Source organism: Rhincodon typus, chromosome 2 (genome assembly GCF_021869965.1).
Source record: "Rhincodon typus isolate 14 chromosome 2, sRhiTyp1.1, whole genome shotgun sequence".
In the NCBI taxonomy this organism is placed as follows: domain Eukaryota; kingdom Metazoa; phylum Chordata; class Chondrichthyes; order Orectolobiformes; family Rhincodontidae; genus Rhincodon; species Rhincodon typus.
In genome coordinates, this window is record NC_063333.1 from 22,015,668 (window position 1) to 22,034,038 (window position 18,371).

The window sequence follows — 18,371 nt, forward strand, 5'->3', positions numbered from 1 at the left end:
TCTTCAGAAGGGTCCTGACCCGAAACGTCAACTTTCCTGCTCCTCTGATGGTGCCTGGCCTGCTGTGTTCCTCCAGCTCCACACTGTGTCATCACTTACTCCAGAGATGTGTAATAACATTTCTGAATAGGTTGATTAGAAAAAAATAAGCAGAGAATAACTAGCAGGAGCAACAGCCTAAAAGTGAGCTGGAAACTGATAAAGCTACATCACAGTATTATTAGCATATAATGTAGGAGAAGCAGCACAGAAGACAGCTAAGCAATCCCATAACCAACAGATCACATCTGAGCTCATCCAGTCACGAATGGTGGTGGACAATTAAACAACTAACGGAAGTTGGAGGTTCCACAAATATTTCCACCCTCAATGATAGGGGAGTACAACACATCAGTGTAAAAGATAAGGCTTCACCCCGAAGTGCTGATTGGATGGACCCATCTCTGACTCCTCCAGAGGTCCTCAGCATCACTAATGTCAGCCTTCAGCCAATTCACCTCACTCCACGTGATATCAGAAAACACAGGAGGGACTGGATACAGCCAAGGCTATTGGCTCTGACATATATACCAACAATAGAGTTGGAGCCTTCTGCTCCAGAATTAGGTGTTTCCCTTGCCAAACTGTTCCATTACAGCAACAACACGAGCATCTAATCGAAAGATAGGAAAATTGCCCAGATACGTTCTATGCACAAAAAAAACCAGGACAAATCCAATCCGGCCAATTACCATCCAATTGATAAGTAGTTTAGTGATGAATCATCAAGGGATCATCAAGCAGTACTTGCTTTGCAATAACCTAGAAATGATGTACTATTGGTGTTCTGCCAAGTTCTCATGGCCACAGATCTCACTATTATGTTGGTCAAACATAGATAGAGGAGCTGAACTCTCAAAATGAGATGTGAGTGAATGCTGTTGATATTGAGGCAGCATTTTACGAAGTGTGGGATCAAGGAGCCATCGCAAAACCAGATTGAATGAAATCAACAGAAAACTCACTGGTGGTTGGACTCATACTAAGCACAAAGGAAGATGGATGTGGTTAGTGGAGATCTATCATCTTAGACCTAAGATGTCATTGCAGATGTTTCTCAGGGTTCTCTCTCTCTATTTGCTTGGATGGGTACAGCTCAAAAGCCTTGAAAGGTCGACGCCATCAGAACAAAGCTGCCCATTTGCTTGGCACCCCAACCACCGCTTCCAAAATTCAGGCCCCCCACCACTGACAGACAGTGGGAGTTAGTGTGCACCAACTGCAATATGCACTTCAGAAACTCATTAAGTCTCCTTCAACACCAGATCTGCAATCTCTACCACCTACAAGGACAAGGGCAGCAGATACATGCGATCACCACCAACTACAACATCCCCTCCATGCCTCACACCATTCTGTTCTTTCACTGTTGTTGGATCAAAACCTGGGAACTCCCTCATTAGCTGCATTACGGTCGTACCTACTCACCAAGAACTATAGCAGTGCAAGATGTCAGCTCTACAGCACACTGTCAAGGGTAATTAGGCACAGATACTCAATGCTGATAAAGCCAGCGATGCCCACATCCTGTAAACATATTTACAAAAAGCTCAACACCGTCCAGGATAAAGCAGCCTGCTTAATGGCACTCCAAGACCTTAAAAGTTTATTCTATCCACCAATGATGCACTGTGGCAGCAATGTATACCATCTACAAGGTGCACTGCAGTAACTCAACATGGATCCTTCAATAGCACCTTTCAAATCTATAGCCTCTACTACTTACTCAGACAAGGTCAACAGGGAATCCACCACCTATGAGCTCCCCTTCAAGCCACACATGATCCTGACTCAGAACTAGAACAGCATTCCTTCACAGTCATGGGGACAAAATCCCAGAACTCCCAAGATGATCCATGGGTGATACACAATGGTTCAAGAAGACAGTTTGCCTCCATCTTCTCACGGGTAGCTGGGGATGGCAAATAACTGCTAACCTAGCCAGTGACACCCACACCCCTTAAAGGACAAAAATAACAGGATAATCTGAGGTTGTAGATTTGCTCGCCGAGCTGGCGTTTTTGGGTGCAACCAAACACACTGGCTCGGCAAGCAAGTCTACAACCTCGTCCACAACCCGAGCTACAAACCTTCTCAAAAACTTTGAATAGGATAATCTGTTTCTCACAGTTTTGGTTTTGGGATATCAATTGAAAATGACAAAAGGAGAATTCCTTGCACTTCTTTGAATAGTACCATGAGGTTATTAATCATAAAACGGCATGGTTTTTACTGAAAACAACTAAATATCACTCGCCTACTATTGTTTCCATAGAACATGCAGCCTCTACGCAATCAAAATGCTGTCTATGTTACAGTAGAAAATAACTTAACATCACTGGAACCCTTAATACACCTTTGCCTCAGAGGGTCAATTTTGAAAATGATACTATTTAAGCTGCTTCTCTACTATGTCACACCATAGCTTTGTACTAGACATTGGCCACATTACTCCCATTTCTCACCATCCTTCTTGTGGCATATTCCTGCATTCTTATCGTAATTCGTGGTGTGAATTTGGCACTGACACATCTGAATGCACATCAGATAAAGGAAAAGACACCAAAGAGGATCACAGGGCTGGATTCTGCTTAGAGAGATACAACCAGCAGTGAGTTCAACCCGAGGGACACCATGCCTTGGCTGAGGGGGGCGAGATTGAGAAGGCAGGTCATTCATAGCGACCTCAGTCAGTACAGGAATTCAACCTGTGCTTTTGGCATCACTCTACATTGCAAACCAGCTGTCCATGAGCTAACTGACTCTCTTATAAAATTATCATCAGCTGCAACAAATTTTGGGCCATTATCAGCATGTAGAAATTAGTAAATCAAGACAACCACATTACAGATCATAATTGGTGTCACTGACAGTAACTTGGATATTATGTTTTATTTATGATTGAAAGGTATACAGGACCATGCTAAGATTGAGCTGTGTTTAAACAGGCCTCTGAGGCCACAAGTTCTAACTGATGTAACTTACCAGCTACAGGCTCATCTACAAACTTGAATTTCCATAGCTAATAATGTGTAATTGGCCTCAGCATGAAATAATTGCCTTTGTTTTTTCCTTTATTAAACACTTTTGTAGTGTGCTGGATACTCTCAGAACTTTTAAATTTAATTAATGAACCTTCCAGGACATTGCCTCATGGTTAGTCACAGAATATGCTATTTTATAACAAGAGGACTATTACAACATAAGGGATACCGTACTTCGGTGCTATGTGTCATTGTTAAGTCCCTTTAGAAATCAAGGAGTTGCTGAATGATAAAAGACCACAGGTTCATCCAGTTTCTTCTACCATAAATCGTAGCTGCATGATTCAGTGGTAATGAAGCTACTGACTAATCATAGCAATAAATCTCGATCAATTTAAAAGCAAAATCTCTATTAATTAGTCTACAAGGGAAGCATAAATGATGTGAAGAAAACACCAGCGAGAGGGAGCTCCAGAAAGCCATGTATCCAAAGGTACCTGTTCCCCTCGAGCATGTTGCACTTACCATTTGTCATGTCTCGAATTACTCATATTATATGCCAATATATTACTTTTTGAAACAGAACTATGTAATTTGCAGTTGAATGAATCAAAACTAATTCCTCCCATCAAATCCCTAGGGAGTCTGTCTGATAGTGTGAGCATTTGTTCACTATATTATTTTGGCAGATTAGTTTTGAATTTATTCTCCTTCAAAGGCAGACTGTTTCCCTTGGCTCTCTTGTTCTGGATGAGCTGAAATACCATGACATGATTTTGTTTTGTTAGAATCCTAAAAGCAGCAATCTGGTTATCTCTTAACCTTTCCTTTTAGTGGCAACATACTCACTGAAGTTCACCTGCTACCTGTCTGTCCAAATCACAAGTTTACTTAAATCTTCACGTTGCTTGGCTTATTCAGCTGTCCAGCCTGCTATCTTCATTCGCTTTCTATCATCTGTAAGCTGCTTGCAAATGTTAGTTGTAGCTTATTGATAAAGATTTTAAACAAAACAGATCACCCTGGGACTCCACAGGTAACAGTCTCCCAGACTGTTAACAATCTCTACTTTCTGGGTTCTGGCAATCACCAATATGTTCAATGTAAAATACTTCCAATGATTTCCACTTGTTTATTTTCAGTACCTGCCTTGCAAGTGGAGCTGTAACAAAACCCTTAGTGAAATTTAATTTCATTTACTGTCTTGTCCCTGAACAGATCATTGTCCATCTGTTTTGCCTGATGGCTTCATTATGAATGCCTGACTATGCTTCAAGTCCCACTAATCCTGCAGGGAATATACATGCAGCTGTGAAGGGGGCTGCTAGCTTTGTTTGACTGACAGTTTTACGGTCTGATGATAAGTTTCTCTTTCTATGAAGGTGCTTGTCAATACTTATTGTTTACTTGGACATGACGAGGAGATATAAAGTGCATTAAAGCCTGTCAAATCAGGCGTATAAACAGCTGTACTTTGTTGATAACCATATAAGCATACACTGTAGAAATTTCTTCCAAGCGTATTTTGAATGTTCGTTAATTTATTTAGACATTTTCAATAGCATTTCAAAGACTTAAAGGCGTCAATACACTGCATGTTACTTCTGTAATTAATGGGTGTTGAAAAAACAGGAATGAATCATGTATGATGGGAATGAAGAGATAAATTGATTGAGGGCTACAAAGGGAAAAGGGGTATGGAAGAGTTTTGAGCATGAAGGAGTCATGGAGGAAATTGTAGGGGTAGGGAAGAAGCATGACCAGCCTCTGTATCTGCCACCTCTGTAACCATCTCTGGCCTGTTTTGGTACATGGTAGCCCTTTGTCTCCTAAGTATGAAAATTCCATGAGAATGACTGAGCATACTGGACAAATAGCCGCAACTATTTGAGACAGATCAGGAAATAAGTAAGAGGTTGATCATTAATTTATCATTTGGCAAGTCATTTGACAAAACATAGGTTTGAAGAAACCACGAGAACATGAGTAGATTTCTACTTTATCTCAATAACTTTGTTTTTGAAGTTTATTATTCTTGAAATGAAAAATGTGTGCATGTATACATATACATATGTCTAAAAATGTTGCATTTCTATTGCACCTTTCAAATCTTGAAAATTCCTTTGGTGTTGTTCCCCCTAAATTGCATTAACAAAATAGAGATTTCATTAATCTTCTGCTGAGGTGAAATCAAGTCAGATTGATGCAGGTGTAAATAAAACAAAATGAGAACAGCAGAGAAGGAAGTGATTAACTACATTAGAAGGTTTAGTGATACCAAGGAATGCAGGGAGAGATAATGCATGTATTTGCAGTTGTTACGAATTCCATTATTAACTCAGACTAATGCAGTCTTTAGAGATGAAACAAAATCCTCACAGAGGAAGTCAAGAGAGTTGGCTGGAAAAGACGTGAGGATCTGAGTTCGGCAAGGAGAGGCAAGGAAAGGAAAGGAAGTAAAGGGCAGTATGTAGGACAGGTGGTGATGGCAATCTTGAAGGATTTGAGCAGCTCTCAGAAAAAAGGAATGCATTATAAATTGCAAGAAACAATCAACTTAAGGAAAGTAGGTGTATGGTTGAGGGATTCAATCTTTAGGAGGAGAAGAGTTGATGCTAGGGATAATCCCCTCTCCCCACAATTGTACTTCTTAAAGAGTTCTGCCACTGTTGTACTGTAATATTATTTTATGTGATCAAATAAATACATGAATCACATTCGCGTGCACGTCATCCTACATTTTTGGGAGTAATATATTTAATCTCCAACAAAGCAAATGGAAAGATTCATTTTGGTTGTGCTTATATAGTGTTTTATTTTAATTGAATCCTTCAAAATTGCTTCAATTTAAAAAAAAACTGAAAATGTACAAAGAACTTACAATTCTTAAACAAATTATTGAGCTGACTCCGAAACATTTTCACTCGCAAATCCCATAAACAAGGATTGGACAGAAAACGTGTGAAAACCACCTTTCAATTAAGAGATCAGGATTGCAGGAAAAAAGTTGGCTCAGTAGATCTCAATGTTAATTCCCAATGTACATCAGTCCACATTAACACTACGTACCATGTGGCACTAAGGTGCCAGTCTTGGACAAATACATCCCAAAAATAACAGTGAAAAGAGATCGGAACAGGTTAAACTGATATAATAACAAGTGTATTCTGCCATAAAATAACAGAATGCAAGATCACATTTGCCATCATGCACACAATTAGTTCCTAAACAATGCCATGTTGTCCCAGGCTTTAAATGGGGAGAATGAAAACAATTTGCAGGGCAAATCAACTCAACTGCTCACAAAGGAGTATTATCCAGGTCTCAAATCAGATATGGTGCACTCTGAAGAAGGTAGAGGCAGTGGAGGTAAAAGCTTATAAGGGAGGATGATACAGATTTTAAACAAAAGAAAATAACCAATTATTAATTGCATAATGCACTACATTCGGCTTTTTTTGTACATGGTGTGATGGGCAGGTTTGTGGAAAAAGATTTCAGAAACATCTGGAAAATTTCCACAATAAATGACTTCAAATCATCTGCTTTTCTTTGTTATTGTAGAACATGAAGGAGCTCCTAAGATGCTGTCGTTATTTCAGTATGAAGTAGATGAAAAAATCCATTTTCAGTTTTAATTTAAAATAATTTTCCAAGATGTACAAATGTAGAGATTTCCTGTAGAATCTTACATAACTTATTGTATACAGCTGACATATGACAACATTGTGTAAGAAATTCTGCAGTGTGCATTCTGGGTAATTCAATCTTTTCATGATTTGATTACTCTCATTTGAAAGACAGCAGTTTAAAGCAAGTATAAACAGCAGGAACCAAAATAATACTGAAAAATTATGGCAATTATCAGAACTGCAGAATTATAAGCTTGCTTAGTGGTGTAATAATTTTAAAGCTCAATTTATTTCTTGTGAACTGCATACAGTGTGCTAAGTGAGTGCATAGTATAAGCAATACAATGTGAGGTCATAACTCAAAGGAATGTAATTGTTTTAATTTACCTGGAGGTGTATAGGCATCCATTGAGGTTTGCACCACCAGAGACCGTCTTTTAGATGGCATAGGAACTGCCATCTTTCTCTCTTTATGTTTGGCAAGAGCAGCTTGAACTGCCTCTGTGTGTACATCTGAGAAAGGGGTGAATACAAGTTTTAAATATTATCGCAGAAATTTAAGCCCACAGAAACATCTTCTTTTGAAACTCATCACATAGATATCCCATGAGAAATATACTTATTAAAGGCAAACCCCTTATTTATAAATTATTCATGATTATCAATACAACAGATCCTTATTATTATTTACTCAAGAAGACCCTTCATAGAGAAAAACTCTACTGTACACATGGTAGTTCAACAACAGCTGCATTACAACAAATAATTTAACATGTTACTTTTTTCAACAAGCTTCAGAGGTCCCTCTACCATAAGCAAAATGATGCAAAATAAGCACAACACTTCTTCTTTCATTAAGCTTAATTATTTATTCTCAATTTTTAAAAAAACTGATCATATTCATCAATTAAAATCCAGGACATAACAGGTTGCAAGTGACGTTGAATGTAAAGCTATATTTAAACCATGTCTGAGCAGTCATTTAGTGACCAAGGTAAACCCCTTCCTCCAGGGAGATCTTCCAGTCATCTCTAAGGCCTCCAGAGGCAACATCAGCAACTGCCCCTCCGACCAGGCTGCCTTCCTCAGTCCCACATCTACAGTTTCCTCCCCACTTCTTCCCAACCCCTTTTGCCAGAGGCATTTGGTGACAATCTCTGCACCCAAAGGCCCCTAAACCATGGACCCATCAATATTTCCTCCCCCACTAAGGCTTCAAACCACCCAACACCCTCAACTCAGCCCTCCACGCAATGAGGTCTCTGACCACTTCCCCTATCGCCAAGATCCTCAGTACCCATCTCACTTAAAATGAGGTTCCCAACTTTCTGTGCTCCCCATGTTCCTGTCGAGGATGCGGTGAGTAAAAGGCATTCATGTTTCAATAGGTATTTAAAAGGAAAACAGTAAGTAACATGAGCGTAAGTAACATGGTCCGTTGACAGGGAGACTGGGGAATTAATAATTGACATTACAGAAATGTTAGATGAAGTGAAGCAACATTTTGCCTGTCTTCACTGTAAAGGAAATGAAGAAACTTGCCAATAAAAGCCATAAATCAGGGATAACAGGGAGACAGGAGGGGCAAAAGCCTCACTCTGTATTCATGGAGGTAGCCCATGTGTTTTATGGCTTCATATCAGGCTCATTCATTAGCTGTTGGAACTTCCTTCCTGGAAAGGGCGGTGGGGGAGAGCAGGGAGTGAGCTGTTCACCCTCTCTCATAAATCTCTGCCCAAAGTCTCTGATTCTTCCTGCAGACCCCAAGGTCTCTGACTGCCTTCCCACAGAGCCCTCTGACTCCCCTGCCCATTCTCCCAACTACCCATGGAGTTTGGAGCCATTGACATCTATGACGGAAATTCTATAAAAACTAATCATTAGAACATATTCTTTATTCAGGCGACTGACAAACGAAACGTAATTTTGTTAACATTGAAACAATTTTTTTACAGTACTAAGAATTGCAAGTCTCAATCATAAAGTGGTTTCTGGATCACAAAGGATAACTATGAGACAAAGTATCTTTAGCTTCACAAGTTTCTATGAGGCTATCATTAATAATCAATGATATTTTCTAACAGTTAGGAGTAATATTACTTACGTTATTAAGTGAACAGATATTTAACATGGCAACATTTAATTACCTATTATCTCCTGAACATAAGAGAATCAGCTTGAGAAAAGAGCATCACAATCTGTTCATCCAACAAACTCAAGAAAGAAAAGTACAGAGATTGCAATCCTATGGGAAATCATATTTGCAGATACAGAGAGAAGAGGAAAGATAGTGAAAGGCAGTCAAGGTATTTAAGTTCTGGTGTGGAGTAGAGAGGGGTGGGAGGCTCTAACAAGTGCGAGGAAGCATATTGTTAATTAATTAACAGATGGGTCATCAAGAAATTTACTAACATGTTATACTCGCAATTCAGCACACAGCCTTAATTCTTACTTTGAATATGAAGGCTGTCAGAATTTTCAGCAACTTGAACTGGACCTTTTGTTCTAACAAGTGAATCATTTTAGAAATACAAGAGAGATGTCACAGCTGTAACAACACCCAGAGGCAGCAGTTAGAAATACTCTTGGAGTTGTCATTACAACAGCACACTGCCGAAAATATGAATACCTTAAAGGGAGGACTTCTTGAGCAGTGTTGGGAGAAGTAAGGAGTGGAATAATTTCCACAAATATGATATTAACACAATAGTATGAAGTAGTTACAACAGATTTTGTGATTCTATAACTGCGAATAAAAAAATTTTGATGTACAAACCTAGTCACTAGTGCAAAAATAATTAAAGTTGAGCTACTGTCATACCTGATCTGTAACGTTCATCTCGTGACCCTGATGACCGGCGACGGTGGTATCTGGAGGAGGATGACGGTGTGACTGGTGTTCGACGCTCTTGTGGTAGTGAAGGCTCCACTCCTGTGTTAAAGGAGTAAAAACAATGCTCAGTCTAACATACTTCAAATCAATAAACAGTAAGAAGATGACCATTCTGCTTCTCATGAACATCAGTGAGGGAGCACCATTTCTACATTTAAAAACATGTTAGTTGCACCTTACTTGTTATTTCTATAAAAAGAAATGAAACTGTCCTTCCTAGAGACCAGTTTGCGATAAGTTAAAACAAACCACCACCAAGATGATAAATCAATACTTTAATGAGAAAAATTATTCATGAGTATCAAATCTAGTTTAACTTTAAACATGTGCAGAAGTAGTAGAACGTTATCATAAAAACAAGTAACATTCCCAGTAAACTAACATATTAGCCTTAGGTTTCTGCTAGGTTGCATTATTTTTTCCACATAATTCTTCCAGAGTCAACAAACCAATGCAAAAGGTTACAGAATTTCAAGTGTAAGTTATGCCGAGTCCAATTCAGGTTTATACAAAGTTGTTCTAGTTTTAAAAAAAGCTGTATGCTAAAAACCAGCCATGCCCACAAGTCTCTCAACAGCCCCAGGGTGAATTAACCACTTCGATGAGCTTTCATCATTCTTGTTTATAGACCACCTTTTGGTTGCAAGGACTTTTATAAGCACATTTTAAAACATTTTGAATATATAATTTTTTTTCCATTTATTAAGAAATGACTCAGAGGTGGTGATGCTACAGTGGTAATGTCACTGGACTAGCAATCTAGGACCTCTGGCTAATAATCTGAAGACGTATATTCAAATCCCCCGGGCAGATAGCGAAATTTGAATTCAATAAAAATCTAGAATTTAAGAGATGACCTAATAGTGACTATGTAATGACTGTCAATTGTCAGAAAAACCCATCTAGATTCATTCATGTCCTGTTGAGAAGGAAATCTGCCAACTTTACTTTGCCTGGCCGACATGAGACTTCAGATCAATAATAGTGTGGTTCCTTCTTACCTGTCCTCTGAAAGCCAAACTGATGCCCACAGCCCATACGATAATAAAGAAAAGAAAACTGATTACTAGACACCGCACAGTGAACAAATGGTTTTGTTTAGTTTTTTTCAAAGTTACTCTTAGTATTTGAAATTCAGGTTACTCACAGGTTAACCCAGGTATTCTGATTCAAAACATTTATTTTTGGAATAAACCCTTTCTCTTTATTAATCAAACTGGATCATGTTACCCTTCTTTGACATAAGGTGAAATTTTTTTATTAATCACTCGTGGGATGTGGCTGTCACTGTCTGGACCATCATTTATTGCCTGTCCCTAGTTCCCCTTGAGAAGGTATTGGTGAGCTGCCTTCTTGCACTGCTGGAGTGCATGTTCTGTAGATAGCCCCACAATACCTTTTAGGGAGGGAATTCCAGGATTTTGACCCAGCTACAGTGAAGGAACGATGATATATTTCCAAGTCAGGACAGTGAGTGGCTTGAAGGAGAACTTGCAGGTGGCGGTGTTCCCATGTCTCTGCAGTCTTGTCCTTCTCGATGGTCATGGGCTTGAAAGGGCTATCTAAGGAGCCTTGGTGAGTTTCTGCACCTAGCCTCTAAACTGCTCTTGCAGCCACTGTATTTATATGGCTGGTCCAGTTCAGTTACTGCTCAGTAGTAACCTCCAGGATGTGTTTAGTGAGGAACAAAAACAAAGTTGCTGGAAAAGCTCAGCAGGTCTGGCAGCATCCGTGAAGGAGAAAACAGAGTTAACGTTTCGGGTCCCGTGACCCTTCCTCAGAACAGTGTTTAGTGAGGATTCGGTGAATGATAACACCATTGAATGTCAAGGGGCAGTGATTAAATCATCTTTTATTGGTGATGGTCATTGCCTGGCATTTGTGTGGCATGAATGTTAATTGTCACTTGTCAGCCCAAGCCTGGATATTGTCCAGATCTTGCTGCATTTGAACTCTTTCAGTATCTGAGGAGTCATGAATGGTGCTGAACAGTGTGAAATCATTAGAGAACATCTACAGTTCTCACCTTATGGTGGAGGGAAGGTCATTGATGAAGCAGCTGAAGATGGTTGGGCCTAGGACACTACCCTGAGGAACTCTTGCAGAGATGTCCTGGAGCCGAAATGACTGACTCCCAACAACCACAACCATCTTCTTATGTGCCAGGTATGACTTCAATAGCATGGAGCTTACACCCTGATTTCCATTGATTCTAATTTTGTTATGGTTCCTTAATGCCATACTTTGTCAAATATGGTCTCAATGTCAAGGGCTGACACTCTCACCTTTGAAATATTTTATTCTAAAAACCGGAGTGTATTCTGATCATTTAAGGTAGATTTTATGTTCAGCAATATGCAAATGAGTTTCAGCATAAATTTAAAGAAGAGATACTTATCAGAACTAGAACAATTTGCACCTGGATCAGATTGAGAACATCTTCCCTTTGTTTGCACCTCAATTATAACATCTGGAGAATGATGTGTAAGAAATTGTTTTATAACATCTGAACAACCCAACATATTTACTTCCTGGGCTCATGGGTTACTGAATCAAACATCACCAGCTGGTTTATTATTCATTAAAAGCTTCACTGTATAATTTTATTGTAATGACCTCTCATTATTATTTTAGTAAAATGTATACTTGTGTCCATTAGTCATCATGGAGCGATGAATATGCATGAAAGAGACTGTGATTCACAAGTCATAAAGTGTTTGAGAATCAGGAAGTGCCTGGAAGTCATCAGATGAAACTGCAGTATCAGAGATGTAGAAATAATAAATTCACAAAGTGAGAAATATAACGTTAGAAGTGAGAACTTCACCTTACAGTTTGGCAAATATGAAACATTTACAAGACAATCACTGTAAATGTCGATCAAAAATGTATCACATTTCAAATGAAGGACTAGATTTTTGGCTATCCAATTAAATTCATAGAGATTTTCTTCCCCCCTCTGTATTTCTTCACAAGATGTGGACATTTACTGCAGTATCCTTCACGGTCCTAGGAATAGTGGTGATGAGTCACCGATACTGGCAATCATAGGCTGTAACAGGAAGGGATAGACAGTACAAATCTAACAGTCAATCAACAGATAAGGCTAGGGATTACAAAACTGATATAAAAAGGACAAAAGTAAAAAGCTCTGTACCTAAATTCACATACCATTTGAAACACAGTGACAGTGCAGATAGATGGCTGCAAGATGACACAAATTAGGACCTGACCAGCATTCTGTCTAATTTTCTGAGCAGTTGTGTCAGCCTCTAAAGCCTGTGAGCTGCAGTGACTTTCACAACTGGAAGTCACTGTCACTATTGGCTTGTGTATGGAATACTGGAGAGGCTGTGCATACCACAGAAGAGTGGGTCCAAGCCTGGTTTTTAAATTTAAGTTTAAATAAGGACGATTTAAATGGAGCTCACTAAAGTGAACTGGCCAATTAGGTTAAGGATTAGTTCAAGAAGAGATGTAAAAGCAGTCACTTAAGAGGATATTTTAGAATACACAAAATAGTTACATTCCAACAAAAAAGAAAAGCTACAAAGGGGTGGCCTACCATTTGTGGCTAAGTTAAAAAGCTAAAGCTAATATCAAATATAATGGAAAAGCATATAATTACACAAAAGATGGGTGGCAGGTCAGAAGATTGGACTAATATTTAAAAGGCAAAAAATGATTGAAAAGATTATTAAGGACAAAAAAAACCCGAGAGAAAGCTGGCTTGAAATACAAAAACAGCTAATTGGAGATTACTTAAAAAAGAAAAACTATTTAGAAAGTGAGCCTGAGTCCTACATAAAGTGAATCTGGGGAATTATTAATCATAAAAAAGGCGAGGGAGATGAGTTGATTGGACATTTTGCATCTGACTCCACCACTGAGGATATAGGTAAGATGTCAGAAATTGTTGTAGATCCGGAAATGGAAGAGAAGGAAGAACTCAAAATTAAAATCACTGGGGAAGTAGTATTAAGCAAGTTATTGGAGGTTCAGGCGAATAAGTCCAAAGTCCCGCTGGGCTTCATCCCAGGGTCTCAAAAGAAGTGGCCAGTGAGATAGTTGGTATTAATTTGGTATTGGTAGTGACATTGATATTGATTTTCCAAAATTCTCTAATTTGGTTGAAGGTTCTGTTCAACTACAAAGCAGTGAATAGAATCAAAGAGTTTTACAGTACAGAAGGAGGTCATTCAACCCATTGTGTCTATACTAGCTCCCAAAATAAACTAATTTCTAATTCCAAAAGCTACCCAGCTGGTCCCACTCTCCAGCCCTACCTCCATTGCACTCTAAATTCATCACTTCCAAATATATATCCAGCTCTCCTTTGAAATCACCTATGGAATCCATCTCCACCATGCTCCCAGGCAGTGCATTCCAAATCCTATCAATTCCCAAGTAAAGAAGTTTCTCCTCATCTCGCTCCTAGCTCCCTTGCTGACAACAGTGAAATTGTGACACTTAGTTATTGACATACCAACTAATGCAAACAGAATATCCTTCTTTACCCTGTCAAAATTGTTCATAATTTTGAACACTTCAGTAAGATCACCTCTTATTCTTCTCTGCTCCAAGGAGAATAAGCCCAATTTTTCTAATCTTTCCCTGTATCTAAAATCCCTCATTCAAAGCATCATTCTAGTAAGCCTCTTATGAAAGTCTGTCCAGGGCTTTAACATTCTTCCTTAAATGTAACTCACTTATTCATAAATGGTCAGTGACAGAAAGCAGGAAACTTCAAGCTAGTTAGTTTAACATCTGTCATAGGGAAATGCTGGAAACTACTAGCAAAAAAACAGCAGAACACAGAAAAAAAAAATAAGGTAATTAAGCAGTGTCAACATGGTTTGTGAGCGGAAAATCATTTTTCAAATCTGTTTATTGGAGTTCTTTGAGGAAAGTAACATATGCTGTGGAGAAAAGGGAAGCAGTTGATATACTGCACTTAGACTTCCAGACGGCATTTGATAATTGTGCCACAAATGTTATTGCAGAATAAGAAAGCTCATAGTGTAGGAATAACATGTTGGCATAAATAGAAGACTGGTTAGTGAACAAGAAAGATAGGAGACATGATTTTCTGTTTGGCAGGGTGCGTGGTGTGCCTCAGGGATCAATACTGATGCCTCAAGTCTATATAATTGATATGAATGACTTGCACAAGGGGATTAAATTTGCTGATAATACAAAGATAGATAGGAATATAAGTTGTCAAGACAACACAAGGAATATATAAATAGGTTAAGTAAGTAGGAAAATATCTGGTAAGTGTGGTATAATGTGGTAAAATGTGATTTGGAGGTGCTGGAGTTGGATTGGAGTGGACAAGGTCAGAAATCACAACACTAGGTTACAGTCCAACAGGTTTATTCGAAAACACAAGCTTTCGGAGTCTTACTCCTTCTTCAGGTGTTAGTGAAAGACGTAATATCAGACACAGAATTTATAAGTAAAAGATCAAAGGGTCACATTGTCCATTTTGGCAGGAAGAATATAAAAATGTATCATCCAAATTGTGACACATTGCAGAGCTCCAAGATGCAGAGGGATCTTGGAATGAATCACAAATGTTAATATGCAGGTACAGGAACTGAATAGAAAAGTAATGGTCATGTTTCAGTTATACAGAGCATTTGTTAACCACAATACCGGCAGCCTTGTTTAAGCAAAGATATAAATGCACTACTCCAGAGATATGTCATAACATGACTGGACAGGCTGATTAGAAGTATATACAAATGTATTGAAATTAGTTCAGAGAAGGTCTGATTAAATCATCAATAATATTGATCACTCTTTCCTGCTTCCTGTTTAACCTGTTGATTGTACTGGGGTGTGATTCTAAGATGTCAACAGTCTACTAAACGAAAACTTGAAACAGGCAGGTTGCCTTATAATGAAAGGCTGGGCAGGCTAGGCGTGTATCCATTGGCATTTAGAAGTGTAAGGGGTGATTTAATTGAAACATACAGGATACTGAAGGGTCTTTACAGGCTGGATGAAGAAAGGATATTTCCTCTCTTGGGAGAATCCAAAATGAGGGGTCGGTTTAAAAATAAGGGGTCATGAATTTAATAAAAATAAGAATATTTTTCTCACAGCGGGTTAGGGGTCTTTGAAACACTCTTCCTCAAAAAGTGGTAGAAGCAGAATCTTTGAATAGTTTTAAAGTATACATAGGTAGATAGATTCTTACAAATAAATGGAGTAGACCATTTGACCCCTTGAGACTATTCTGCCATTTAGAAACATGTTAATAGCATACTCAAATCCACATTCCCATGACTAAAAACTTTTCACCCCACCCCCTGATTCGCTATAAATTGACAAGGGCGAATGTGCAACAAGACCTGGGTGCCCTTGCACACCAGTCACTGGAAGTAAGCATCAGTTGCAGCAGGTGTTAACGAAGGTAAATATAATGTTGGCCTTCATAGCAAGAGGATTTGAGTACAAAACCTTGGTACGACCACATCTGGAAGGTTATGCGCAGTTTTGGTCTCCTAATCTAAGGAAGGATTTTCTCACTATAGAGGGAGCACAATTAGTTTACCAGACTGATTCCTGGGATAGCGAGATTCACATATGAAGAGACACTTCATCAGTTAGGGCTATATTTATTGGAGGTTAGTAGAATGAAGGAGGAATTGCACAGAAACCTATAGAATTCCAACAGGACTAAATAGGGTAAATGGAGGAAGGATGTCGCCGAAGACAGGACAGTCCAGATTCAGGGGTCACAATCTAAAAGGATACTGGTAAACCATTTAGGACTGAGAAGAGGAGAAATTTCTTCACTCAGAGAGTGGTGAGCCTGTGGATTTCGCTACCACAGAAAGTGGTTGAGGAAAAAAACATTGTATTATCTCAAAAAAGAGTTGGTGTTAGCACTGGGGCTAAAGGGATCAAAGGATAAAGGGGAAAAGCAAGAACAAGCTATTGGGTTGGATGATCAGACAGGATCAGAATGAATTGCAGAGCAGGCTTGAAGGACTGAATGGCCTACTCCTGCTCATATTTCTATTTTTCTATACACTAAAGATGCCTAACATTGGACAAATTTATTTCCGAATTTAGATCTAAAGATGATTAAATCTTTCTGCTAATTGTTGGCAACGTCTGATGTTGCTGTGTCCTGAGACTCTAATCAAGATCTAAATAATCTAAGTGTGCAGAACAAGGTCAGCAGTGCCAGTGTACGCACCCCATGTCATTGAGATTGATCCCTGTCGAAAACAAAGTTTAAAATGAAAGGTTTTCATTACTAAGTAATCGTAGCTATTACATGCACACAAAATCAATACGTGGTTAAAATTTTGAGTGTACGAATGCATGAGGTGAAGAGCATGCATGCACTTCAGAGATGTTAGATAAGGACATGAGAGTAAAGGGAATTTGGAGGTTCTGTTTATACAGTTAGACGAGGTAAGCAAGAGGAGATATGTATGGAGCATGAATACCAGAAGACTTCAGTGAATCAAATGGCCTGTTTTTGTGCTGTGAATTCTAAACATGATTCAGGGCCAAAACAGCTCTAAATTTCACATGTAAAACAGATGGTGAAAACATCACACTTCAGCTCTCTATAGCACCTGCTGTAGTTGATTCGGTTATATAAAGTGTATGGGCATTGGTTAGACAGGCTGGTAATCCGAGAACAAAATCATTTAACCTCAAGGATTGTTTCTACGAACCAGAATCCAAAGGGAAAAAGCCTTTTTTCAAAAATTATAATTTGTTCTTGGAATGGGACCCCAAACTTTAAAGGCTGTAAATGTCATCCATCCCCAATTAACCTGGGCAGGGGTGGGCTTCCTCAATTATCTGATAATAATCCTGCTCTGCCATGGTGTCACGTAGGATTTTTAGAATCCCTCTTCAGCAGCAATAAAGGAACCTGTTCAAGTTGGGATGGTTTGGGACTTGGAAGACAACCTGAAAATGTTTCTGCAACATTACCACTCTGACCCTCCTATGGGTTGCAATGAACTTAGATGCCAAATAAAGACTACATGTATTCTTTTGAATATAAACTGGGAAAAGTAGAAGTTTGGATACTATTGTGTTGCAGAGAATGTAGCATGTATTTTTCTTTTGGATTTTTGGAGCTTAAAGATCAAAAATGCAACTGTGTGGTGTTCAATTACTGGTTATAAAAGGTCATGTGACTTTTGAAGTAGTTAAATTTGTCATTTTTGTGAGACGAGCTGAAACCTTGGTCCTTTGGGTTGGAAGGTTTCCTAGCAACAGCCTTTGGATTTTTAAGTAGCAGTTTGTCACAGGCCTGAGAAGGTGCAGTGAACTCTGACCTCCAGAAAACCATGAATAGGATTCCATCCCTTTGTACCCTCTGTGACTGGAAAAGCAACACCTTGAAGAGGTGAAAAGAACAACTTTACCTCAAACAAAGACATAGGTCCAAATGTCTAACTACCGCATTTAGGATCTTCTATTACTCTGAACTGTGACCAAGTCACCTCATTCCTTTATTGTAGTTTGGACTCTTGATCCACAGAATTAGTTCTATTTTACACCATGATATTTTTGCAGAGCTATCTGTCTCATCTGTCTTATTTGTGATTGAATCGATGCACACTTGGATTTAAAGGCTATACAGCATTCATTCGCAGAGAAGTAGTTAATAATCCATTGATACACTTGTTGAATGATGAGCTTGTTTATTCTTTTTTTTTTCTGTTTGTTGATGAAATCTGTTGAGAGTATTTTCTGAGAGATAGTAAGAACTGCCAATGCTGGAGTCAGAGATAACACAGTGTGGAGCTGGAGGAACACAGTGTGGAGCTGGAGGAACAC

At 38.8% G+C, this 18,371-nt stretch overlaps 1 protein-coding gene across 1 annotated transcript in view; it reads right to left on the minus strand.

Annotated features, from left to right (window-relative positions):
• Positions 1–18,371, minus strand: part of dip2ca (disco-interacting protein 2 homolog Ca) — a 540,449-nt gene that overhangs the window by 191,891 nt on the left and 330,187 nt on the right. Inside the window, exons 3-4 of the mRNA XM_048606154.1 lie at positions 9,477–9,587; positions 7,043–7,168 (exon numbers count right to left, since the gene is read on the minus strand). Coding sequence (XP_048462111.1) covers positions 7,043–7,168; positions 9,477–9,587 — 237 coding nt within the window. The remainder of the gene's footprint in view (positions 1–7,042; positions 7,169–9,476; positions 9,588–18,371) is intronic.